At 48.9% G+C, this 25,761-nt stretch overlaps 5 protein-coding genes across 8 annotated transcripts; 2 read left to right on the top strand and 3 right to left on the bottom strand.

Moving 5' to 3' along the window:
• The first annotated feature begins 1,769 nt into the window (after positions 1-1,769).
• Positions 1,770-7,540, top strand: LOC120955351 (protein pigeon). 2 transcript variants are annotated; one of them, XM_040376175.2, is made up of 4 exons: positions 1,770-2,722; positions 2,810-4,245; positions 4,318-5,572; positions 5,781-6,854. In XM_040376175.2, the coding sequence occupies exons 1-4, from the start codon at positions 2,659-2,661 to the stop codon at positions 6,488-6,490; spliced, it is 3,465 nt and encodes a 1,154-aa protein (XP_040232109.2). In that variant the 5' UTR covers positions 1,770-2,658; the 3' UTR covers positions 6,491-6,854. The 2 variants fall into 2 exon arrangements, with proteins under 2 accessions (XP_040232109.2, XP_040232110.2); XM_040376176.2 differs by having other exon boundaries at positions 1,961-2,722; positions 6,753-7,540.
• LOC120955353 (uncharacterized) lies at positions 7,334-10,270 on the bottom strand. The gene is given in 2 exon segments (XM_040376179.2): positions 7,334-9,467; positions 9,470-10,270. Coding segments are annotated over 2 exon segments (1,794 nt in total). The 5' UTR covers positions 10,136-10,270; the 3' UTR covers positions 7,334-8,339.
• Positions 10,271-11,321: 1,051 nt separating this feature from the next.
• On the bottom strand, positions 11,322-13,894 carry LOC120957040 (protein SDA1 homolog). Its single transcript, XM_040378963.2, has 2 exons — positions 12,761-13,894; positions 11,322-12,673 (listed from the first exon to the last, which is right to left on the bottom strand). The coding sequence occupies exons 1-2, from the start codon at positions 13,780-13,782 to the stop codon at positions 11,386-11,388; spliced, it is 2,310 nt and encodes a 769-aa protein (XP_040234897.2). The 5' UTR covers positions 13,783-13,894; the 3' UTR covers positions 11,322-11,385.
• Positions 13,895-14,520: 626 nt separating this feature from the next.
• LOC120954985 (zinc finger CCCH domain-containing protein 15 homolog) lies at positions 14,521-16,434 on the top strand. Its single transcript, XM_040375389.2, has 4 exons — positions 14,521-14,737; positions 14,870-15,313; positions 15,394-15,882; positions 15,950-16,434. The coding sequence occupies exons 1-4, from the start codon at positions 14,669-14,671 to the stop codon at positions 16,208-16,210; spliced, it is 1,263 nt and encodes a 420-aa protein (XP_040231323.2). The 5' UTR covers positions 14,521-14,668; the 3' UTR covers positions 16,211-16,434.
• A 154-nt stretch (positions 16,435-16,588) lies between these two features.
• LOC120954983 (mucin-19) lies at positions 16,589-24,303 on the bottom strand. 3 transcript variants are annotated; one of them, XM_040375386.2, is made up of 4 exons: positions 22,460-24,303; positions 19,502-20,004; positions 18,719-19,423; positions 16,589-18,610 (listed from the first exon to the last, which is right to left on the bottom strand). In XM_040375386.2, the coding sequence occupies exons 1-4, from the start codon at positions 22,583-22,585 to the stop codon at positions 18,082-18,084; spliced, it is 1,863 nt and encodes a 620-aa protein (XP_040231320.2). In that variant the 5' UTR covers positions 22,586-24,303; the 3' UTR covers positions 16,589-18,081. The 3 variants fall into 3 exon arrangements, with proteins under 3 accessions (XP_040231320.2, XP_049465561.1, XP_040231322.2); XM_049609604.1 differs by lacking the exon at positions 22,460-24,303 and adding an exon at positions 21,388-21,490; XM_040375388.2 differs by lacking the exon at positions 22,460-24,303 and adding an exon at positions 20,094-20,522.
• Between the last annotated feature and the right edge of the window lie 1,458 nt (positions 24,304-25,761).

The raw sequence follows: 25,761 nt of genomic DNA, 5'->3' as shown, positions 1-25,761 counted from the left end.
ACATGAGAGAGTAGGACGGAAAAGACGGACCCAGTCGACAAATTTGTTCAATGCTCGATGAACGCTTATTAAGGCACTGGTTTGCGAAAACGCTGAAGGAAAATAAAAAAAAAGGAAAATCATGGATAAATATTAAGAAAAAATTAAGGTTCATTTCTGGTCTATACAATAACATCTAGGGTAAATCCGACTACGGATGACTTAGACACCGGACAACTTTGATTGCAGATGACTTCAACTACGGATGACTCCGACTACGGACGACTCAGAACGAATCCCTCTTCGGATGAATCCAGCTTCGGATATCTCCGGGCAACTGGATGACTCACATTTTGGTTGACTCTGAGTACGGATGACTCCGAACGAATCAGAATTTGGATGACTCCGACTTCTGACAACTACGACGTTGGACTACTTCAACTTGGGACGACTCTGATTCCTGAAAACTTCGATTCCAGATTATTTTTACCGACACCGACTCCGGATGACTTTCACTCCATTTGAATTCACCTCCAGATGACTCCGAATCCGAACAACTCCGACTTCGTATGCCTCCGACTCCGGATGACTCCAACATTGGATGAATTCGACTCCGGACGATTCCGACTTTGGATATTCCCGAATCCGGACAACTTAGACTTCTGATGGCTCGACCTCGAATGACTCCGACTCCGGCCGAGAGCAGCTCTGACCCGGACCGATTCCTTATGACTCCTGGATGACTTCGATGTCTGACGACTCCGAATGACTTCGACTTCGAATGACTCCGAAGACGTACAACTTCAATTACGGTTGGCACCATCGCTGTATGAATCCAACTGCTCCGGACGATTCCAGTCTTTTGGAGCTGTTTTATTTCTTGTTCACAAATAATTCCTTTTATTTATTTAGCTCAATAAAACGATTTAGTTCCTCAGTTAGCTGTCTCGAAGCGAATACCCGATGTCGTCACAAGCTCGTTCCGTCTACGGCGGCTTGGATGATGATCGAGGTGTATGTACGGCTGGTGCGCCTGTACATCGGTGTATATAGTTTGGCAGGTGTGCCCATCAAACAGTGTATACACAGCTGGTGTGCATACACAACAGGAGCAGGGAACAAAATCTTCGGACCTGGATCGGAGTCGATTACGAATATTTGCTAATGTTACCAATCACTACATCCAACGTTCCCAACCGGTTACTTGGATCTTCAGGAGCTTGGGAGCAGTTTTCCAAAGAAGCCGACCGGTACCAACGGTTTCTTTTTAAACGATTCGCTCATCACAACCCATATAACCAAGATACCGAAAACGCCACCAATTTCTTGTACTAAAAATCCAGTTCCATCAAACAAAGCTAAAAAACTATCAGTTTGGTGGGTTAAGCCACACGGCCACAGAAGCAGCCACTTCAATGTTGTTGAAGTTAGTTTTTTATGCACGGGCAATTTATTTGCTCAACATGTTTCACCTGTAATAAAATGTTATTTAATTGTGCAAAGGAAGCAATTAAACGTGTGTGTTTAAGTTGGTTTGTTGTAAAATATTCATGTGTAATATGTGTATATGTGTGTTTGTTTACTTGCGAATGATCTCTCCATTTCGCTGGTCAATGCATAGTTTATAGACTAATAATATTGCTGAAGTTGAAGTGCAGTGATGTAAGTGAATGAATGTAATCAATCGAAGAGCTAAAATCCTGTTCAGCATATTGACCTTAGCCAACTCTTGACCAAACTTTTCCTCAAAGCTTTTTTGGAAAAGGTTGGTTAAGGGTGGGCAGGATAAATACATCGGATCGGAACTGGCAGCTCCGATTGTTCTAAAATTTGGTGGGTTAACGACTGAATCGACCACCACAAATCCACGTGGGTTTGAAGTGGTTTTACAGTGGGTTAAGGACGATTTGGTTATTTGGGAATTTTCCCCTTCCGGTGGGAGAACGCCATCCTCCTCTTCCCCTGCCTTCCTATCAACTAGAAGCCTATTTCTACCTTTCCTCCACCCAGCAGCTCCCTATACACAATATTTCAAAATCAAACACACAAATAACCACCGTTCTCGGCCGTTTTGTTTACAATTTCATGCGCATGTGCGTGCTAAAAGGCAAACACGAAAAAAGCGTCTCCCGTCGCCATCGTTCACTGTGACTGCACCGGACGACAACTGCTGATAAGAAGCGGGAAGAGTGGGGGGGAAAACGCGACAAGGGATAGGGCGCGTGTTGGTAGAGCAGTGTAGGGAAAATGCCGACGACAACGCAAACGCAGCCGAGTCGGTGCCAACGGTGGTAGAGTTGGAAGAGGCGAGTCAGAGTGCAAGAAAGAGCGAGACCGAGAGAGGCCCTAACCGTAAACTTATTATCAGCAGCACCGAATTCCAGCATCATTGACAGAGTGGCAACACAGACGGAACGAGGAAAAGATTATTGATTTCAGCAATGTGATGTGAGCAGCGGGCCAACAAACGAAGCCGCCAGAATCGAAACGGTGAATCCCAGCAGAACCGGAAACGTTGCATCGCCTACCACTCTCTGCCGTTGCTGGGCAACTGTGAAAAAGTGATTTTGCTGTAGTGATTAATTTTCCACTAAAAAAGGCACTCTGCTCTGTAGGTGTGTGTGTGTGTGTCGTGTACGTGTCTTCTGGAATTTTGGAGTGTCCCAGTGCGATAGTAAAATGTTGAAGCAGGAAAACTTGGCCGCCAACTTCTGTGGGCTACTGTCCGTTAGTGGAAATAAAGGTAAGTGTGAATGCCGATACTACTATTCCCTCAATTTATTCAATTTATACAACATTTGTGCAATTTCTTCTTCTTCTCCCCCTCCAGATGTCGCTATCGAGTGGCGCATTCTGGGGAAGGAGCAGGATAGCTCACTTCTCGCTAGCTGGGTATCGTTCGACCCCCGGAAAGGACGCGAGGAGCAACGAACGAACGTCGGCATTTACACGCCGAAAAGCAAAACGTTCGACGTGCTGTACACCTTCCCGGGCCGAGAGAACGTAATTCAGGCTTCAGTTAACCTCACGCACACCCTGCTGCTGTACGTAACAAAGCAGATCAAGCAGGACGAGTCCGGCCACAACGGGGACATTTACCGTGCGTACCTGGTGGAGGTGCGCCCCAAACTGGACGCGGCACAGCCCCACCTGCTGCTCGAGGTCGAGCGCAACCGGCAGGTGATGGCAACGTTCCTCTGGCGCAAGCTGTCCACCTTCGAGAAGCACTATCAGGACAAATTTTTGCTCCTGGTACACCACGAGCACGTGCTGCTGTATACGGCGTCGTTGAAAAAGCTCGAACAGCAGTCGGAGGAGGAGCATGCGCTTGCTGCGGGGAGCAGTAGCCGCATCGATTACACCAACCCCAACGCCTGGGAGTTGGATCGGGACGGGCTGAAAAGTGAAACGCTCACGAAAGCCTTCATATGGGCGCAGTGGGATCCAACCGTCCAAGCCCTATACTACATTCATCTCAAACCGACGGCACGCACCATCTTCGAGAAGGAGGACGACGCAGCGGGCGAGCAGGGCGAACCGACCAAACGGCTACAGCCGACCCTGTCCGCGTTTCAGTTTCACGACGATCTGCCCACCGAAACGGTGCTGAACATTCCGCTGAATTTGCCTAAAATTCCTTCCTCCAGCAGTGAGGACATCTACGAGGACGATACCGTGCCGCTGCGCATACACGACTCGTCGCTCAATCTCGTCATCGTGAGCGACGAGTCGGGGATGCTGTTCGTCTGCCACTACTACCTGTACCAGCCGGTCAAGCAGCGGGAGGAGGAGGCACCACCGGCGAACGGTGGGACCACTGCGCAGACCATCTTCGACGTACACTTTGCGTACTCGGTGACGATCCTGCACCACGGGTGCGTCATACACTGCGTCATGCCGGGCATACCGTGGGAGAAGGCGAAGTTGATGAAGCCCACGTTTACGCTGCACGGCGACCACCACGTGCTGGTGTTTCAGGCGGACCTGTTCATGCACCTGCTCGATGTGGGATTGTCGCACGAACCGTCGTGCCATATCGTGTGCGCACCGTTTACCCGTGCGCCCATTACGCAGCTGGTGCCGTGCTTCGCGACCAACAACATTTGCTACGATTCGGCCACGCTCGATCTCATCTCGATCACGATACCGAAGTCGCATCTGATCGATGCGTTCCGGAACGACACGTCGATCGACAATCGGTTGGCGATCGTGCACTACTTCCTGGCGCACTCGACCGGGGGTGATATTATTGAAATCTTTTCCGAGGTAAGTGCCAGGGGTTTGCAGATGAATTGAAATTATGATTAGATTATTTATCCTTTCGCTGTCCTTGCACAGATCCTGAGCATCATCATGGAACGGCCACTTCATCTGGACACGGTGCCGCTGCTGAAGGAAGCACTCGTGGCGGGCACGTACGCATCGGCCAAGAAAGGGCTCACCCAGGACCAGCTGGCCCTGTTCCGGCTGCTTCCGCTAACCACCTGCAGCTCGAGCAAGCCGATCGAAGCCAAGGTGGGCAAGCTGAGCGTGGGCCTGTCGCACGAAACGCTCTACAACACGTCGATGATGTTGCTGTCGCCCCAGCAGCGCCTCTCGCCCTTCCGCAAAGACATCTGGACGCTGCTGTGGGATCGGCTGAGCGACACCGGTGGCAGCAGCAAGGAACGGCCCCGCTTCCACCAGGAGCAGGTGCGCGAGAAGCTGATGTACTCGCTCGCCTGCTACCAGCCGGAGGCGCTGTCCCGCTGCACCACCCCAATGTCGCCCGCCAACCCGATCGGTGGGGCCACGTTCGGGCTGGACTTTGTGGCGGGTGCCGGTGGCGTCGGCGGCGGTGCCCGTGCCAGGCTGCAGAACGATCTACCGTTCGTGGAAACGGAGGCGTGCACCGCCAACAAGCAGGAGCTGGTGCTGAACGTGAATCTGCGCGAGCTGAGCATGCATCTGGTGAAGCACAGCGTAAAGGAGGTGACCGGCTTCCGGTGGCTAAAGAACGCCTTTTACGACACCAATCCGGCCACATCGCACGTGCATGCCGTTGCGACGCGCTACGTCGCCGCGCAGCTGGAACAATCGCGCGCGCTGTGCGTGCTCGCCTGCCGTACGGCCGGCCTAGACCATGCGCTCGCTGTGGAGGGCTCGGAAAGCCGCGGCTTTGCGCTGATCGATCAGCTTGAGCGGGCCCTGCAGGTACGGCTGTTTGCCATGCTCGAGCGGTACTGTTTGGCGGTGGAGACGCTTGCCTTTCCGCTGCCGCTCGGTTTCTGCTCGTTCTTTTCGTACCTCGGCTACCGGGCGCTGCCGTTCGACGGGTTCATGCAGTACGTCGAGCACCACGTGTTCGAGCTGCAGATCGACGTGGTGAAGGTGATCTTTGCCGACATCGAGGACACACCGGACGGGATTCGGCGGAAGCTGAATCTGCTCATGATACTGCCCCGGTCGAGGGCACGCCGGCTGCTGAACAGCTGGAACCATCCGGTGAGCGCGATGCTGCGCGGGCGCGAACACGCGATGAACATTCTGTCCGGCAACTCGGTGCATCCGCGCGGATCGTCGCATCTGAGGAAGCGCGACTATCAACCGAAAGGTAGCAAGTACTCGAAACGCCGGAGACGGCATCTGCCCGGTTATCCACGCGTGTGTTGCATGTATTGAATCGTGACTTTGGTTTGTTTTGTGTTGAATGTTTTGTTATTCTGTTCCGTAAGTGTAAGCGCGTGTTACGTTTCTTCCTTTTCTTAATTTGCATTTATTTGTTTCATTGTTTTTCATTTCGCTGTTTGTTTTTTTTTCAGTTGCCACTTGCTTTAGTAACGGCTGTGATCGTTTTTTCGGTTGGTTCGGTTGCGCGCGCTCAGATGTAAAACATTGCATGCCCTCGCCGCCATCATTTCACGCGAGCCGTTCGGTTCGCAAACTGCCACCGGCTGCATCCTCCTCACCCTCATCCTGCTCGGAAGCTTCCTCGCCCATCTCATCCTCCGAGTACGATCAGATGGAAAACTCGTCCCGGTCGCGCAATCTGCGTACCTACGCGAGCCTCAACGCGCTCCGGCTCGTTACGTCCCCTTCGTCGCTGGTCGATCTGGAGGCGGGCAGCGGCACTGCCAGCGACCGGGCCGGGGAGGATGAAAAGGAGGAACAGCAGCCGCCCAACGTTACCATTACCTTTGGCAGTTCCCGGTCGACGGGGTCGAATGGGGCGGCGAGAACGCGCTTCCAGCGGTTCCGCTGCACCTCCTCTACGTCCTCGTTTTTGATGCAACTTTGCCGTGACTCACCGTCGGATAAAATTGTCCGACTGTCCAGACGGCATGCAGCGCCTGCCCGTGCCCGTTGCCTTAATGCCGGACTGGATGCGTCCCTGAAAACAACGCTCCTGCTAGGCGTTGGATATTTAATTCTGGCCAGCACGATCATCGCTGTGGTCGTGTTTGCTACACTCGAATTCCGCATTGTCCCATCAATAGCCTGGTGTACGCAGGCGATTAGAATGCTTTTTTAAAACGACAGCTTCCATCCGTTCACTGAGTCGTTCACGAGGCTCGAAACACGCATCATTCCATTTTCCCATCTGCATGCATCATTTATTGGTTTTAAAATATTTATTTATTTATTCTGTTTTTTTGGTAGTTTTTTTTTTTGCTTTTGTTTTGCTTCTGCACTTGGAATGCTGTTGCGTTTTCCATTTCCATGCAAAAAATAACTGCACTCTGTCTGATAGAGCCTATTTAGTAATTTCCCCCCTCGTTCAACATTCGTTTTAGATCTCAGCCAAGGTTTAGGGGCGGCCCGGAAGCTCCAGCAACCGTTGGACAATTTCCTCGACCTACTTACCGCCAAAGCGAACCTGAACGAACTTGACTTTAATCTGCTAATCGAAACGACACTAACATCGGTGGAAAACTTTCACATGTAGGAAAGGAATTATACAGCGCCAATAGGTGAAAACGAGCGTATTATTTCGTGTTTCCGGTAAGCTAGGCATTACTTCCTATTGGATAAGCATAAGAATGCTAATTCTTTTTGCTCTCGAAGCAGCTATAGTGCAATATTGAAAGTCAGATTAAACATTATTACGTTAGGAGAGCGTTATCATTTCGCACAAAGAGTCCACCGCTCCTTCGGAAGGGATTGGTTTGCGATGTTTTAAGTGATATACAGATGATACTCATCTTCTAATCTCAGCGGAATCGTACGAAATCGATCGTACGGTACAGTTTGCTGCATGATATGCTTCTTAAATTTGGTTGCTGTTAGTTATGTGCCATGCTTTCGGATATTGTTTATCGTGTTGGAAGGTTCGATATTGTGTTCATTCCCGTCGAATGATTAAGGCAAAGCAGCGTAACTAGTTTACATTTCACTTTTATTTCGCTTATGGTTCAACAATTTAACGGAGTACAAATAACACTCTCTGTCTCTCTCTCTCTCTGCATGCGTTTTGTTGTCGCAAAAAAAAGGTTATAATTTTCTTTTCTGATAAAGCAATATAACATATACAGGAGAAGTAAAGGGACACCAATAAACTAAAAGCAGGCCAAATTTACCTAAACTTTCCTATAGCGTCGTTTTTTCCAATTACAAAAACATGAGAAATCGTCACATGAAAAGTCCATTAGTAGAAATGAAAGTTGATTTTGGAAGGAAAAGCGATAGTATTTTTTTGAGTTAACGTTATTTTGAAAATATTTCAATACATTATGAGAACTCCCTTTTCACAAATTACAAAATTTATCCTAAAAAGTAGCCAAAAACGTCGAAGAAGTCATAATTTTGGTGTAAGTTTTAAGCCAATTGCTTTAAAGGGCTAATGTTAATCGAAAATATCACTATTTATTGGCCTGGTACTAAAGTTTCATTTAGACCTTCTCCATCCTTAAACAGCAGCTCTATGTACTCTCTTTAAATAGAGTAAATACGTGTAGTTGTATAATATGTATGGCTTTTAAATTATTTGCACACTAAAACGTTCATATGCATCTCTAAGCGATGAAGTATTACTTCACACCTTGCTGAACCACTAGCGCAGTTCGATTTCCACACAAATCGAATGCAGTGGTAAAATTCTGTACAAAAATAAGCTTCTCCCATCTTCAATCAAGCCTTTTGTATCACAATAGTTGCGCCAATACGTTCAAAAATGCGTTGTACGTATCGTCGTTTGATTATCCTTTTTGTTGATTAAATATTTCACCAAAAATCCCCTCTCAGTACGCCACCGGTGTACTGTGTGTCTTTTGTGCGCAATGTTTCGTGTTTGCGTACGCTTTGGTAATTCGTTGCCGGCAGGGCTCGATCAAGGCAATCGGGTTAGTGCTTACTCTTCGCCTACCTTTCCGTTCCATTTCGGTTTACCTTGGCAGGGATGCATCGACCGATGTGAGCTGCGTATTGTCGGCCGGAATCCACTGCTGCTGCGTCGAATCCAGCGCGGGTGCCCCATCCGTCTCGGCCATGCGCGATCGTCGCTTGATCGAAAACTGGCGCAAAAACACGTGCATTGCCGCGAGCAGTACCAGAAACACGCCGAAAACGATACCCACAATAATCCACGGCGAAAGACGGCCGGGTTCGCGATAGATCCCGGCCACGCGGGCCGACTCGCTCAGCTGCGCCTCGGTAGATTTGCCCACCGGTATGATGCGGCTGTTGTCGTTCGCACTGCCCGAAATGATCAGCGACTGTTCGCGCGTAATCTTCACCGGGCGGCTAAATCCGTCCGACACGGCGCTTATTTTCGTGCCGCCCAGCTGCGGCACGTACTGGAGCAGCACGTCCATCGACCGCACGTGGCACATTTGGAGCAGCTTCAGCATGCCGACGCCGTGCAGGGTGAGCGATTTCTGCCGGTTGGCACCGTACTGCACGGTGATGGCGGTAAAGTTGGGCATCACGTAAATCCACACGTTCGGATCGGCCAGCTGTATCCAGAGCTGGTTGCGCAGCAGCACCCGCGTCAGCCGGCAGTCCGAATCGCGCTCCGTGGCGTTGAAGTACGTCGCCACGATGCAGTCGTCGGTGGTGGACAGGTTGCGCATCAGGTGGTGCGCGTTGCAGAGCGTAAAGTCCGTCAGATGGGTGCACTGTTTGTACTCGTCGAACGTCATCACCATGCCGGTGTGGGACGTCCTGTTGTACGCCATAATGTCGCGATCGAGCACGTACATCTTCATGATGCCGTCCTCCGAAAGCATCGGCACGCTGGTCCCTTTCAGCGTGCGGTACAGCAAGCGGTTGCAGAGCGGTATAATGATGTTGACCACCACCCGGCACCCGTCCACGTTGGCGATCACCTTCGAGAGCGGGTACAGTTTGAGCATTTCGCGAAGTTTCAGCTCGACCGGGAAGATGAACTCTTCCGGCAGAAACTTTTGCACCTTCTGCAGCTCGGCCAGTAGCTGCGTGGGGGAGATGATACTGTCGCTGAGCCCCATCGAGGTGGTGCTCTGCAGCAGCTCCATGAACAGGTTCTTCTTGATCTTGCGATGATCTTGTTCAGCAGTATGTCCATCAGCAGCAGCTGGCCCTCGCGCGTAAAATCGATCGTGTGTGGCCGCTTCGGATCGACCTGGAACGTGTTGCCGGACAGCACGGCCAACGCCTCGTTCGTAGTGTTGTAGAACATCCTGAGCGACGATGACTCAATGGTGAGCTGCTGATTCACCTTGTCGAATTTGCTGTGTATATCGTTTCTATCCTCATCGTCCATCAGCCCGAACCAGGATCGAAATATGCCTCGCTTCGTGCGTCTTGGGCCACCTGTCCTTCCCTCCTCTTCGCAGAAGCTCCTGAGCAAGATACTGAAATCGTTCAGCTCCTTGTTCAGGCCCAGAATGTTGAGGATCCCGTCGCAGTTGCCAATGCGCTTCGCCTGCATCTCGGCGCACGCTTGCAGCAGATTGGCGACGGTAGCATTTGCCGTTGCGATTTCATCGACGAAAAGCGCTATATCGTAATTGGCCCGCAGCGTCCACGAGCTTACCTGCACCTTTATCGTTTTCAGCTCCTCGAAGTACACTCCGTCCGTGTAGAGCGGATCGTTCGACACGGGACTTTCTTCGATGTGATACGTTGGGAAGGCGCTGCATGGTTGCGACAACAGCAGCGAGCATATTAGGGCTGAGATTATGCTGAACGGTGGATACATGACTATCTGAACACACGGACAGAGGGAAGTCGAAGGGTTTGATTTACATTACACCAGGAACGCAATTAGAACGAACTACTAAACACTGGAAAATATGAAGATAAACAATACGACTTTGGTGGAGAGACGTCAATTGTGTACCAAGGTATGTACATTAAAAAACAGTACGATTTCCAAGATATATATAGATGTGATGTTTAATTTTACCGTTGATTTTAATACTTCGAAAGAGAACAAGGAATAGAAACGTTTACCTCCAATTTGTGTGAAAAAGTGTAAAATGTCGGTAAATGTTAAATGTTTTTCAAGTACGCTCCCGTAATGTAAGATCACAATAGCGCTTCTGAGGTGTCCAGGATGTGTAGCCAAGATTTAAAAGACGCTTTATTACTTCAAGAACCGATTCCATGCTTAAACAGGTAGACTCGTCAGTATTTTAAGGTTCAATTTAGTGATGGGAGCTCGGAATTGGACCTAACCGATTCCATGTTGGGAATCAATTGTGGAGCCAATTCCGATGCTGGAATCAATTTTATTTCCAGAGACGATTCCAGAGTCGATTTCGGATCCAATTCCGGAGCCGATTCCGGAGCCTATGCCGGAGTTGACTCCGGAGTCGATTCCGGAGTTGACTCCAGAGCCAATTCCAGTGCCGATTTCGGAGTTGACTCTGGAGACAATTCCGGTGTCGGCTCCGGAATCAGAATCGATCTGGAAATCGCAATTTGCTTCGGTAGCAGAATCAGGATTGGCTCCAGAAATGCAATTAGCTCCGGAAGGAGAATCAGTTCTTGAATCGAAATGAGATGTTTCAAAAGCGAAATCAGTCCGAGAATCTCCATGAGAATGGATCGCTTATAAGTAAATTTTGATTCTTTGCAGCTATCAAAACTAACCCAAACGTCTATTCGTCGTCTTTCGAAGCCGATTCTGATTTCGGAGCCTGTTCCGATGCCGGAGCCAATTTCAATTCCGGAACCTACTCCGGAATCCATTCAAGAGCTTATTCCAATTTCGGAATCGATTCCAGAAAACTTCGGAGCTATCCGGAATCGATTCCCACGAAATCTTCATTTTTCCCATAACTAGATCAATTCATAAAAGCCTCGTTGGATGAATCATAGCTTATCATTTCACGTTGCAATTAATTAAAAAAGCTAAATATCAATTAAAATGACGTACACAGTTTGTTTTGCATTGGCACTACATTCCTTCAAAAGTAGACGCCCAAACCAGCTTACCGCAGCGCTTTATTTCATCTTTTTAACGTGCAGCAAGTGCTTCCGCAGCGACATCTGCTTGTCGCGGAACGATTTCTTCACCTTGCCGCGCACCTTGTGCCGGATCATCGTGAAGTTCTTGTTCTTCTGCTTCTCGCGGTTCGTCTTGGAGCAGTGCGGGTTCATGCGGTTGTCCTTGTAGCCGAACTTTTCCCGATCTTCGCGCCCCCGCTGCATGCTTTCCACGCGCGCCTGCTTGTCCGCCTTGCGCCGCTTGTAGATCATCTCGATCGCGTCCAGCTTCACGAACTCGCTGCGCTCCGTTTCCAGCTGCCGCTTGCGGCTGTGGTGCGTCACCTGCTTCTTCACGCGCTCCTGCTCGATGCGCGCAAAGTCGGCGTCGGTGAAGATCTTCGTCAGCGCCAGCTCCTGCATCGCCTCGGCCGTGTTGAGCGTTTGCTCGCCTGGCTTTTCCTCGGCCGGTTGTTCAGAAACTGTTTCCGCCTCCTTGCTAGCGGCGGTTGCCTTGGTTACTGTGGGAATTTTCTTCGGCCTGTACTTTCCTCGCTTTTTCGATTTTTTCTGCTTCTGCTCCTCAATTTGCTTCTGTTCTTCTTCCTCTTCCTCATCACTGCAATCTTCCCAATCGCCCTCATCATCTTCATCTTCCTCCTCGTCCTCATCGTCTTCTTCATCCTCCTCTTCTTCTTCGTCCTCATCCTCCTTTTTCTTAGTTTTGGAAGATTTTATCATCGTGATACCCTTCTTACCCTTCTCCTCACGCAACGCGGCTTCGAACTCATCCTCACTGCTGTCCACATCGATCCAGTCCGAATCCGACTCGTCCCCGCCCGGCCCAGCATCCCCCTCCAGCTCGGGCGCATCCTCCCGCAGCAGTGCTTCCGTGCCGGGAATGTACTCCGCAGCATTAATCTCGCCATACCGCTTCGCTTTAATCTCCATGCTCGCTTCCGTCGGTCGGCCCCGGTCCTTCTTGGCCAGCAGCGTCGGCATCTGCTCGCGGTACAGCATTATCAACGCCTTCGACGCCATCATGACCGACTTTTCCTTATAGTTCTTGTACATCGTTAAATCGCGCAGCAGGTCCTCGTTCATCGCGAGCGGACAGCGGACGCAGATTTCACGCACCGCATTCAGCCCGATCGCCATGACATCGCTCGAGTTCCGCTCGGTGACGAAGTTGTTGACCAGCGTCTTTATGACCGGTTCGATGATTTCCGGCGGAATCAGCTCGTGGGACGCTTGGGCAGCAAACTGCAGTATGCGCGTGACCTGCCTCTGATGGGGCTGCACAAAGCTGCAAAGGAAAGTGGGGGGAAACAAGGAAATGGTTACCGATGATCAATCGGGTTTCTAATGGTACCGGGTTAAAGCTTTCCCTTACCGCGTTATGTACGGATAGAAGCTGAATAGGAACAGCTCGTGAATGCCGATCAGTCGCGAAATGACGTCCAGATGCATCAGCTTCACCTCGAACCGTTCGTTCCCGTCCTGCAGCTGCTTGAACAGACTTTCCGCCATGCCCTGCGGGTTGTGTATCAGATGGATGGCGGAGAAGTTGAACGCCACCGGGCGCTTCTTCTTCTTCTGGGCCTGCGTGTACAGCTTTTTGGCCGCCTCCACCTTCTTCTTGCGCTTCTTCGTCTTCTTGTTCACCTTGGCCGCCATCATGATGCCCTTCAGGTCCACCTCCCGGTCGCTGTCCTCCTCATCCTCGTCCTCCTCCTGCTGGTCCGTGCCGAGGAAAAACTTGAGCGACGCCACCAGCACCTTGGTAAACTTGGAAAAGCAGCCCACGTTCGCGATCACGTTCACCGTTTTCGCATCGTTCCACACCTGCTTCCGGTACAGCTCGATCATGATGTCCACCGACATCTTGGCCGCCTTCGGGTTCGTGTCCCGCAGCATCGTGTACATGAAGTTCTGCAGCGTCGAGTTCAGCTTCATGTCCTTCTGCTTGGCGTTCATGTTTTTGATGTCGTTGATGATGTGGTTCTCCAGGAACGTGCGCAGCGCCTTGTCCGGGCAGCGCAGCAGCTGGAAGAACAGCTCCAGCAGATCGAGCGGCGAGATTAGGTTCTTGTTCCGCAGCAGTATCAGCGCCCGGCAGAACGTGTTGCGCATCTCCGGATCGAGCGTGGTCGAGTGCGTCTTCAGCAGGTCGACCAGCGTTTGCGGGAACGCCTTCAGGTCGTCCAGGTAGCACTGGGCGATCTGCGCCAGAAACATGATCGACTCGCACAGGCTCTTGTTTTCCTTGTCCGGCTCGAGCCGGAAGATGTCCAGCACGCTGTGGAAATGGTGGTACTGCTGCAGGAACTCATCGCGGTACGATTCCGGATCGCGCTTGATCAGGTTCTGCAGCTGCGGCAAATTGTCCGGCAGCTGATTATTGTGGCGCACCATCCTTTTTCCACGGCGAACAAATACGTTTTCCAAGGATGTAAACAAACACGGCCAGCTACGCTACGGGCCTGACCACATGGCAAAAAGGACGGACTTTTGAAGTATTTACACCAAGGTGCGCTATCGAACGTGTTGCAAGGTGTGACGGCGGTGGATAGAGCGAGAGGGCGCTATAAAAAACATCGAACAGTGTGCGATGGTAGCAGAGTGACCAGAAATACCGATTTATCTGTATTCCTACCGATTTCTTTACATGCCTATCGATTCACAGATGGGCACCCTGAAAATACCGATTTTTTTATTTTTCATACCGAAAACACAAATGAAAGATAGATAAATTACTGAGCGAGAAACCATCATATCATTTTCCCATTAGTTTTATACATTAAACTCCTTTTTTTTATTCAGTAGGTACGTGAAAAACTCCAGACTTATCGACTCCGAATCCGGATCAGTCCAAATCAGTCCGGATCAGTCCGGTTCAGTCCGGAAATATTTAATACAGAAAGAAAATTGTTCTACTGTATCGTACATATTCGATGCCTTACTTGAAAGTAAATTAACTCATAAAAAATTGTCAAATCCAGGGGTCTCCAAACTACGGCCCGCAGATGCGTCCCCTCAAGAGTTTTAATAACGACAAAATTTTAATGTTCCTGCCGAAAACTGCCAAAATAATCTGGTCGCACTGTGTGGGATTGTCAAACACAAAACATCGCCTGTCACATTGGGGAGCTGTCAGTGCGAAACGTCACCTTTCGGCAAGTTGGTCGCCGTGTGTGTTTTTGGCTGAATTGTTGTGCCATTTCCATTGCACAGATTGCCAGTTTTCTACTAAAAATTTCCCTAGCAAAAGACCTCCCACAGGGACGTAACCGGCCAGAAAATGCCTCCAAAGAAAGCACCTTCAACCTCGAAGAAGACGGAAGCGAAGAAAAAGGAGAAAATCATTGAGGTAATTGATGACGAAGGGACACTGGCTGTCCCGACGCGATGCCCCGACTCGCAGCCGTATGGACTGAATACATGAATATGTGTGGCTATAATTGGAACGTTTCCACTAAACCCAATTCACCTATTTCCGCAGGATAAAACGTTCGGGTTGAAAAACAAAAAAGGAGCCAAGCAGCAAAAGTTCATTTCGCAGGTAGAGAAGCAGGTCAAGAGTGGTGGCCAACATAACCTTGCCACGGCCACCAATGCCAAGAAGGAGGAAAAGGAGAAGAAGCTGAAGGAGCAGAAGGAGCTGGCCAAGCTGTTCAAGCCGGTCGCGACGCAGAAACTGGAAGCGGGCGCTGATCCCAAGTCGGTGCTGTGCGCCTTCTTCAAGCAGGGCACCTGCACGAAGGGGGACAAGTGCAAGTTTTCGCACGACCCGGCGGTGGAGCGCAAGTCGGAGAAGCGATCGATACACGTCGACATACGCGATGCCGATGTAAACGATACGATCGAGAACTGGTCCGAGGAGAAGCTGGCCGAGGTGGTGGCCAAAAAGCACGGCAAAGAGAAAACGATGCCGACGACCACTATCGTAGGTGCAATTGCATTTGGCCGTGCTTGCAGTTCCTCTACATCCGTCCACGTTTTTGTTTTCTGTTTTTTTTTTTGTAGATCTGCAAATACTTCCTCGACGCGGTCGAACGTTCGCTGTACGGCTGGTTCTGGGAGTGCCCGAATGGCGAGAAGTGTATCTACCGCCACGCCCTGCCGCCCGGCTACGTGCTGAAGAAGGACAAAAAGAAGGCCGAATCACAGAAGGAGGAGATATCGCTGGTCGATCTGATTGAGCGCGAGCGGGCGGCACTCGGGCCGAGCCAGACGCGCGTCACGCTCGAATCGTTCCTGGCGTGGAAGAAGCGCAAGCTGCAGGAGAAGAAGGACAAGCTGCAGAAGGAGGAGGAGCGCAAGCTGAAGGACTTCAAGGCCGGCCGGCAGAACGGACTGTCCGGTAGGGAGATGTTCAGCTTCAATCCGGACCTGATCGACGACGGCACGGACGATGGCGAGGCGGTCGAGTCGTACGGCCGCAACGAGGACGATGACGATGCAACCGAATACAGGGAGCTGGATTTGAACATGCTCAGTCTCAACATCAAGGACGTAAGTGGAAGGTGGAGAGTGCTAACAAGCACCAAGCTACAAGCCTTCTTCTCTCCCTTTTTTGCAGGTCGATAACACTGGCACGGTCGCTGAAACGGATCGATGGGAAAAGATGGCAGCGGAAGCGGCCAGTCGAACTGCTGCCGACGCTACCGCCGCTGAGGGCGATGCCGACGGGGCGGCTGCAAACGATGCGGCACCGATCAACGAGAACCTGTTCCTCGAAGAAGACCTCGAAGGATTGGACGACGACCTAAGCGATGACGATGACGACGAGGACGAAAACAATGGCGGTGGAACTTCGAACGAGGCGAGTGAAAAATCGTGATAAGATACCGCTAGCGAACCACGCTCACACCGTTTCATGCAAAACAAATAGAGAGAGATAGAGAGAGAGGGCAGCCTACTAGATCCTTCTAGAGTGCACAACGTCGTCGTTAGGGTTCTGTTTTTTTGTCGCCACTCTCCCGAATGTTTCCGCCTCTTTTTTAATTAAAAGCATAAAGTGTAATAAAGATAAATTGTTCACATATGGCTTCTATAACTATTAAATGCTGTGTGAATGTTTTCTATTTTACTATTTATCGCTTCTCTCATATAATTAATCCCTTTAACGTTATTATGTTTATATAGTTTTTTTTTTACTTATTTATTTTCATAATTAATACATCAATCACAATGATTTAACAAGTAAAAAATCAAGAAATATGGTAAACGGGGGGAGGCAACACAATCTTTCCCTACGCTTTATTATACATCTTTTTTTGTTTAAATATTTTTGTGTTTTCTTTTCCTAATGTTTTTAGTTGATTTTGATGCCTTTGTTTGTAGTTTTTTTTAGTTAGTCCGTGCTAACAATCGAAATCTGCCCACTTTTGCTTAAAGCTATAGAACGTGCGCCCTAACTCCAATCTACTTATTATTCCCATTTTCTTCCCCCCCACCCCCCCTTTAAATCCGGTAAAGGGTGTTTTGTTTGTTTAAATGATGTACACGTAATATCTCTACTACATTTACTCTCTTCGTACTACGCAACCCCCTATCATTAAAACGTGTTTTTACTTTGCTTGCTCTTTAATTTTGTTTGCTCCAGCTTTTCCCTTCCAGCGGGAAGCAGAAACGAATAGTGTTTTACATTATACTACCGGGATTATTGGAGGAGGATTGGGAGCGGAAAAATGGGAATTGTGATTTAAATTGTACAGCAATCCTTTAGAATTGCACGATATTACATACGAACCAATCCGATTCCTAAACAGAGCACCATGAAAAAGAACGAAAGAACCACTATCGTTCTGCGAGTTTTTTTTGCACAGAAACATATCCTGACTAACGTACACAAGGGGAAGAAGAAGAATAAGAAGAAGGGTTCTAGCTAACAACTTTCATCCCTACAGGCGCTTACACCACGCTAGCACACGCAACATGCATGGCCCACAATTAACATAAAGTATTAAATAACATATAGTGGGGGAGGAGGGAAAGGCATTTAAAATAAGGGGGAAAAAACAAATTAGTCTTTACAGAGTGTTTAAGGGGTTCTCATACTTGCGGGATTCTTTCATAACTCTTTACAGGAAATGCGCTTAATGTGAAAGGAATTGGACTCTATAGCACCCTTGTTGGACAAATCTAATAAGAATTTCCAATGAGTGTCCATAAAGGGTGCCATGGAATCCAATATCCAACATATGAAGTTCCCAATGAGAAAGAGTCAAGAAAGTGCTATGAGCACTCCTGAATAACGCTGTAAACACACACACACACGGCGATTATCTTTCATAGGTCCTGCTAAGGAGATGACGTACTAAATTCGTCACCCTTTGGGATAGAGAAAAATGCCCATTTTGTTAAGGTGCGCCGAATTCGTTTGACTGTGGTGTGGTTGGTTTTCTCTCACAAATTCCGTTCTCCTCGCATAGGTATAATTCTAAACTGTACAAAGCTTCTGGGCTCTTCCCGTTCCGTTTTTTTTGTAAGCTACGCGGGTCCCGTAATATGACGCGGGTTCGGCGGTAGAGCGCGTAATATATAAGAGGGGTGGTATACAGAAAAGCATCCACCTTATTTTTTTCTTTCCCTGCCTCACAAACAAGGAGCGCAAGAAGATGTAAAGAGTGGTGGTAACACTAGAAAAGACAAACGCATACCAGTGTACACCACCGAAAAGCTTACCGAAAAGCTCAGAGCAGAGCCCATTTACGCCGCCGGTGTGTCCGGAATGATGGAGGTAAAGAACGTTATCACCAACGTGCCGAGGAAGGACGTCATATCGTTGAACGTCATCCGTTGGCCCTCGGCAGCGGGCTGCTCCGCCGTACCGTGCTCATCGCTCGCTACGCTCGCCGCTTGTGCTGCTTCCTGCTGGTGCTGGTCCTGCTCCGTCACGGGGGTGGCGGTTGCTTCCCCGTTTTGGCTCAGTGGACCAGTGCGGGGGCGGGGCACCACTGTACGGCCACTGGTAGAAGCTTCTTGGCTGTTGCGCGATGAGGAAGGACCTGCCTCACTGGTTTCCCGCTTGGTAGCGCTCTCCGTACCGGACGTGCCCGCCGCAGCAGCGGGTTCGTGTGCCAGCAGCTGTTCCGCGTTCTGCTCAGGTACGTTGTTATGGTTTGGCTGGCCGGCGACCGGATCCTGTTGCTCTCTGGCCGGGGCCGCATCCTGTGCTACCGGCGGCACCCGGGGCGTACGTCTGTCGGCCTGATAATAACGATCCAGATGCTTTTTGCTGGAAAAGTATCAACAAAGACACAATGGTTAGGTGGATTCAGGTGGATTAGGTGGCACAATGGATATAAGGTGAGCTGTACTTTAATATTAATTTACTCCTACTTACAGATACAACATCACACCGATGAAGAGAACCGTTAGGCATCGTATCGGCGACGAGTACAGGTATATCACGGTGATCAAAATCCCAACCCGGCACATGCTGAAGAACACATCCAGCCAGTCATTGTTTTCCTGCTCCTCCACGACAATGTTGGGGAAGCGGCGGGCACGGGCCGGGGCACCAGCACCAGCCTGTCCACCGTCCTGCGGCGCACCTCCTGCCGCTCCCTGCTGTTCGGCAGCCGCCGTCGCTACCACCTCGCCACCGCTCGTGCCCGGTGCCGTGGCCGTACCGTCGCCCGCCTCTCCTCCCGCTGCAGCCGACGCTCCGGCAGCAATCGGGGTCGTGGTGGGAGTTTGCTGGCCGGTGGGCATCGGCAGCCCGGGAGTGGTGGGTAGGAAATTGCTTGCCCCATTGCCGGCCGGACTGGAAGCGGCAGCAGCAGCAGTGGCTGGAATGTTGCCGGACGAAGGGAACCCGCTGGCATACGGGGCCGTCGCCATGCAGGGATAGTAGGCAAGATTGGGGAAAGCGCCCGGTATCGTCGTTGGCTGTACCATCGGCATGAACGGAACGTTCGGGAACGGTGGTTGCGCACCGGAAAGGGGATATGCGGTCGGAGTCGTCGTCGATGGTGTGGCATTTCCGGCCGTGCCTGGTAGAGCACCGCCCGACTGCACCGCATTTACATTCGCTTGCTCATTGATGCTGGAAAGTGAGATGGAAGGCAAGCGCACCCGTTAGAGCATGGTGGAAGAGTGGCCACAACGTTTCCAATATACTTACAGGTTAACATATTGATTCAAACACTGCATGTAGGTGTGCATGTACGCCTGCAGTGCGGCCGTTTGCTCCACAAACTGTGACGGTCGCGGATTAGCCCGAGGCGCGCTGCCCGGTTGCGATACCCCCCGATGACGTAGACCATCGCCACTCGCACCGTCGCCCAGCGTCGTTTCTCCCACACCTTCACGTGAACTTTGCCCGTACGATACGCCCGGACCCGAGGTGCTGGTCGAAGTGCTGGAAGTGCCACTCGAACCGGCGGACGCTGCCGTGCTGCTGCTGCTGCTGGTGCTGGCAGCGTTCGAAGCCATTTTGGTGCTGCTGTTGCTGTTCGATTTACTGCCGCTGCTGCTGCTGCTCCCACCGTAGTAGCTGTTCTTTGGCGTGAAAACTAAATGCACCGTGTGGGCCTGCTGTCCATCGTACTGGCGCAGGACGTCTTTCAGGACCACGCTATCGCCCAGTAGCTGGCCAGAGTAGATCAGCTTCTGTTCATCGGTGCTCTAGGAGAGCAGAGAAAAGAAAAAAATGGAAAAAGGAAAATAAACATTAAATTGCGACGAAAGTGTAAATGCATTCCACGGCAACTAACACTACAACATTAACAGCCAGTTTTGGGGACGTGGTATTGATCTTCCTTCGCACATACACAGAATATGAACTATAAACAGTCTTTTTTCTCCTAAATCTCCTCAAAAACTCCGACCTAACCACAGTGTTATTGAAATACTACTGTGCTCTCTCCCCTCCCCATATGCTATACTGACGTTGGTTGGTATGTTTATTACCACCACACCGAATCTACACACATTTTGCTCGTTATCATGCGGCGATGGAAACGACCGTATTTCAAACGGCTGTCCACACTACAACCATTAAAAGTTTCCTTTTTTATTTTTATTTTTTGGTACACATTCGCACAACCTCTTATCATTATCCAACTGGAAAGGGCCACGTACTTGCAGCACTCAGCACACACTACACAGGGGGGGACTGGCTCACCACTCACACTCATACAGAAAGAGCTGCCGAGATTTTGCAAGGTTACCGGTGTGTGGAGGCTTCTCCTGTACTAGTACAAAAAGTTTAACGACATCTGTTTTTGAATCTGCGTAGGTGATTTGGTTTGCATTTCGGAGATTTTCTATATGCTGGCCATCGAAATTTTTTAAAGCATTTTGTTGAAGTGCTCTTGTATCTATTACAGGGTTTTCCATGGAGTTCTCACAGTTGTGGGACACTTCCTTGACTCTTTTTTGTTGGGAAGTGAACTTCATATGATGGAAATTGTACTCTATGGCATTGCCTTTGTAAATTCTTACCGGATTTGTCCAACAAGATTGCTATAGAATGCAATTCCCATTACATTAACTTTATTTCACGTAAGAAGGAGCCAATAAAGTGTCCCACAGCTATGAGTACTCCTCGAAAACCCTGTATTACAGGGCTTGATCAATAATGTAACTGCTGTAATTTAATTTAAAAATAATAATAATAATTTCGCAACTCCCACAACAATGTAAACACACAAGTCAAGCCGTCCCGTAAGTTGGCACGACCGCAGCTAAGCAGCTTGTGTACAAACACTAGAAACAGTGCTAAAAAAAGAAAGTAAAACAGAGATTCGCACTATCTCTCGCCACAAATCGATTTAATTATCATCAAACAAAGACGGTACTGTGTTGGGGGAATTTCCACCCTTACATATACACACACACAGTTCAGATTTCGCACAATTGCAATTACACATACTTGAAATGGGAATGGGAATGGAAGCATACAGAAGATGCAAAAAAATAATAATAATAAAACAAATCGTAAAAGTTTGATTAATAAAACAAGAAATGGAAAACACTTTTCGTCCGTTTTTGCATTCCATCACGTACCAAGAATGAACTATTACCCTATGCCATGTCATTCGAGTTGCTGCGGTTGTTGGTACAATAATCGATTTACAAAACAATGACGTGTCCCAATCTTTCTCTGCCTTTCTGCCAATGTTTGAGACTGTCTTGCTGGAAAAGTTTATTCGCAATTCCTCCCAAACAGTAGCAAAAAGCTGGCCAACGGAAGAGATATAATAAATCAAATAACTTTTGCCACTGGCACAGGAATGTTCTTGCCGGCGACGAATGATGCAATAAAACTGTGCGCCATTGCTTTGAAAAGTAAATAAATGTAGCGTGCGCGGGGCCGCGATGCGATCTTCAAATTACGCATTCATTCCAGTGTCGATCGATATGCTAGAATCTTCTCGCTGCAGTTTAAATTACGGTCTGCGCTTTTGAGACAAGAAGGAAGGAGAGCAAAAAATAAAAACAGAACATCCACACACAGACAGACAGACACACACACGCAAAGCATTAAATCTGTACAGCTGGATTTTTTCCTGTTCTGTACTGTGTGATTACACGTGTCCAAACAATGTCCGCTGTGTGGGCTGATCGGGCCCGTTAGCGTTTGTTGGTGTGTGTCGAAGGTGACCGCCGTTTGTTCAAGACAAAATCGAACCGGTCATCCCTCCGGCTTTACAGCATTTCTTCCCCCTTTTGCATCATTAGTCGTTAATTAAGCCCGTTCTCACATACGGGACAGTCCCGGTCGCCGGATACGTGCATGAGCCTAGCAATTTGTCACGTGTACCCGTCGCCGTCGCCAACGGTAATCGATACGCTGGTGTGCGCTGGGGTCTGTGAATCATCCTTTCATTAACTGGCTGCCATCGAGAGACGACACCGCCCGGGTCGTACTGTCGCTGTTGTGGCCTTTTTAGGGAAAATCGATTTGTGCCATTTGTGCTACAAAACAAAAAACAAAAAGAAAGCAATTTCCCACCAAAAAGGATTGTTCTTTTGCCCTGGTTATGGGGAGGTGATTGTGAGATGATTGAGGAAATGAAAACAAAAGGTCGACTGGCGGGGAACTGGCTGTCCGTCTGTCTGCCCCATTCTCACTTACCGGCTTGCCCGGGTACACCTCCGTCAGGTGGCCCTTCAGTCGGCGAATCGTCCAGGATGGTTCGCATTTGATGGTCAGGTCCTCGCACTGCTGATTGGACGCCTTCACGATCAGCGTTACATCCATGTTGTGGCTGTGTTTGTTGACGGTAGATGGTTGTGTCTCCGGTTTTATTCCTTCAACTTTAAAACACGCAGCAAGCGACGATGATGATTACCACACTGCACGGTGCGTATATTGCGATCTCTGGTTGCTGAGACACGGACGTTTCTACGCTGCGGAGGAGAATTAATGCGACAACACTCCACCCCGGGGCAGAACCTTTCCAACTGGTCGGCGCACAGATGGTTCCTGTCGTTCGTGGTGGCAGAATCTGACGAGATGTATTGTAAAACTTTACACAAACGCTCGCGAGCACTGTATCCACACCACTACAGCTGTTTTGTTGTTATTGCACGATGCCACACTGCGGAGAGAACCTCTATCTTGCTGTTGTTGTGTGTGTGTTTTTTCGTTTTGTTTTTGGGACGATTCTGTTCGGACCAGGGAGGAGTACCGATGGTAAAAAAATATATATATGGAAACCTCCCGACACAAAACTCGACAAGGGTCCACAAGGGTCGTCGTAGCAGAGTATTCCGTGCCGTATGCTGATGTTGACGAGCCCCGTTGTCTGTGTTCGTTTGTCTATTACTGCCTCGTTCCGTGTGTTTGTGTGTTCGGGGAGCAGTTGCTGATTAGAGAGACACACTCGCTGTCGCCGACTTCCGAAACGAAAAGAATCTATTGCACCACCACCACCAACACCCTCCGTCCAAGGTCTGGTTGTTGTGATTGCGTAGTCGGGACTTTGCTGCCTTTTTCTTGGGGGGACTTTTGTTTTTTTTTTCTTTATGCAAAATGCAATCGTCCTCGGCTGTTGAGTTTGCCAATATTTTGGCCTCGCTCGGCAGGCAAAAGAAATGAGATGAGCGCAACGGTTAGCTAGCTGGTGGCTAAATTTAGAAAACCAAAACAAAGTGTCGATGGAGAGTTGCTCTTTCCCCTCCTCGCCCGTTTCTTTTCGCACTACAATTTCGATCGACTGCTGCTGGCTACGGGGCACGGTGCGCAGCAGTAAGTTTTACGAACCGCCCCGACGACTGCAGGGGTGAACTTTAATTACATGAACGCACACGGACGCGCGTGCACAGGCACACAGAGCGCCACAGACACACTCGGTCACTTCCTGCTGTATGCCACGGTCAGCCCTGTGACCGACGCAAAAGTTCGAGGTAAAAACTCGCGCACACACACACACAGTCGTTTCGCACGGACGCTTAGGTCGGAATCCAATTCCGACGATTTTCCTTGACACTTTGTCGCTCCGCACACTGCGATTGTTTCAATTGCACCGCAATAAACAACAAACTCACATCTAGCCACACGACGACCGATGCACACACACGCACCTACTCTCACGCACTTCTTCCGATTAGACTTGGTGCAAATACCACTCCACTGACTGGTCTGGTGTAGGAGAAAAAACGTACCAAGTGCAAACGCGCAACAACAAAAAACAACAACACAGATGAAAATCCGATTTTCCGATCCTTTCTCACACCACACCCGGGGACGACGACACAAACGGACGACCAGGAAAAGGTGTGTAGAGGTGGCGCAGGGCGGTGTTAAATTTTGCGTGTAGCAAAACGGTCGCAGCACTTTCTTCTCGTTTCGCGTTGATAACAAAATTGAGAAAGTTACTCGTTCAGCGGATCTGACGAGGCCATTGCACACCAGACGGGGTCGCTTTATTTGCTTCGGGGTTTGGTTTCCGAATGTTTGTATAGTGTGGAATTTGTGGTGCTCGCTGATTGGTCGAGGCGCGCACAGTGGGCTGCCCCCGTGCGATGGTTCGGTCCGTGCGTTGACAGCAGTGCTGGCAGCTGCACGGTGGGTAGCATTATTGCACCGACATTTGTTCCCCGCTGACAAAAATGTTGGTGAATTTATTATTATTCTTTTTAAGTAATATTTTGTTTTGTGTTAACTATTGCTTCTCTAGTTAGGGTAGCGTCGTACGCGAACATACTCGCCTATAAAGGCTTTCGAGATACATTCAGTACCATACTGCTGGATAGTCAGTTCTTGTTACGAAAGGACGGTCCAATCTAGACTTGAACCCACGACGGGCCTATTGTTAAGTCGTGCAGGTTAAACTGTTACATAAACAATGTTTAAAATATTTGATTTTAGTGAATAGACGATACCAGCCTATCTTATTTGGTATTACCAACTTCAAAAGCATTACCTTTTTAGTGTTACGTTATCAACACCGACAAACCGACATGACACTTCGAACAAAATGAGCTTCAAAAGTTGTCTCCTGATTTCAAATGAAAATACGTTAAACACTAGCGCCATCTCTAGAATGATTCGCTTACTACACTGACACAGAGAAGAAACTGCTAAATCCCCTTTTTGTTTTTTTCGCAAATTCCAATGTGTATTGTTTTATGTACTTCTCACATCTTTTGCATTGATTTGGAAACTTATAAAATGATTTTCCTGGGTGTTTTGTCCAATAATTCTCACAAAATCTTGCCTCACACTTCCCTCGCAATTTGTATTTAGAAAAGTTGTTTACATCGAAGCAGCAGTGAACAGAGCTTACTTTGACAGAAGTGATCGCCTCACTGGTAAATGACAGTACAGGCGGTCCCCGAGATACACGGTTAATGGGGACCGAAAACGGCCGCAAAATACCGCGTATCTCGAATTTCCGCGTAAGTCGAATCTCGTGATATCCTGCTAAAATATCACAAATTTTCGTGTAATTTTGCAAGTAGGGGGCGGTTTTAGTCACTTTATGAATTATTTGATATGATTCTAACTGAATATAACTGTTTTAAACCTTTTGAAATAGTTTTTAACATTCGATCAAAACGGAAATTATTTGGCAATTTGAAATTGATGTGTCAAATCAGTACAATTTGCTCAAAGAATTGTCAAATTTAGAAAACCGCGTATCTCCGAATCCGCGTATAAGAGGTACCGTGTATCTCGGGGACCGCCTGTACTTTCGTGTGGGACACTTTTGTAACGCCAGTTTCACGTCGGTTTGTCGGTGTTATCAAGGCCCGAATGTTTGAAAATTTTGGGTTTTTCTTAAAATTAAATTAATCATTACATTAAAGCATTAAAAAATAATCATAACCATCATTAAAGAACATCATAAAAATAAGTTCGAAATTAATTCACATGCAGCAAACTTTTCTTAAACGATTTTCTAGGCAACTCAAATGGGATGGTTTCGTGAT

The sequence above is a fragment of the Anopheles coluzzii genome, chromosome 3 (genome assembly GCF_943734685.1).
Source record: "Anopheles coluzzii chromosome 3, AcolN3, whole genome shotgun sequence".
Taxonomy (NCBI): domain Eukaryota; kingdom Metazoa; phylum Arthropoda; class Insecta; order Diptera; family Culicidae; genus Anopheles; species Anopheles coluzzii.
This window is presented reverse-complemented; position numbering and strand designations above follow the sequence as displayed.

Bases quoted from the DNA above. Each gene is read 5' to 3' on its own strand.
- LOC120955351 (XM_040376175.2), top strand. From the start codon at position 2,659: ATGTTGAAGCAGGAAAACTTGGCCGCCAACTTCTGTGGGCTACTGTCC. The intron at 2,723-2,809 runs GTAAGTGTGAAT...CTCCCCCTCCAG, and splicing joins GTCCGTTAGTGGAAATAAAG to ATGTCGCTATCGAGTGGCGC. The intron at 4,246-4,317 runs GTAAGTGCCAGG...GTCCTTGCACAG, and splicing joins TTATTGAAATCTTTTCCGAG to ATCCTGAGCATCATCATGGA.
- LOC120957040 (XM_040378963.2), bottom strand. From the start codon at position 13,782: ATGGTGCGCCACAATAATCAGCTGCCGGACAATTTGCCGCAGCTGCAG. The intron at 12,674-12,760 runs GTAAGGGAAAGC...TTTCCTTTGCAG, and splicing joins TTCTATCCGTACATAACGCG to CTTTGTGCAGCCCCATCAGA.
- LOC120954985 (XM_040375389.2), top strand. From the start codon at position 14,669: ATGCCTCCAAAGAAAGCACCTTCAACCTCGAAGAAGACGGAAGCGAAG. The intron at 15,314-15,393 runs GTAGGTGCAATT...TTTTTTTTGTAG, and splicing joins CGATGCCGACGACCACTATC to ATCTGCAAATACTTCCTCGA. The intron at 15,883-15,949 runs GTAAGTGGAAGG...CCTTTTTTGCAG, and splicing joins TCAGTCTCAACATCAAGGAC to GTCGATAACACTGGCACGGT.
- LOC120954983 (XM_040375386.2), bottom strand. From the start codon at position 22,585: ATGGATGTAACGCTGATCGTGAAGGCGTCCAATCAGCAGTGCGAGGAC. The intron at 19,424-19,501 runs GTAAGTATATTG...CTCACTTTCCAG, and splicing joins TTGAATCAATATGTTAACCT to CATCAATGAGCAAGCGAATG. The intron at 18,611-18,718 runs GTAAGTAGGAGT...ATACTTTTCCAG, and splicing joins ATCGGTGTGATGTTGTATCT to CAAAAAGCATCTGGATCGTT.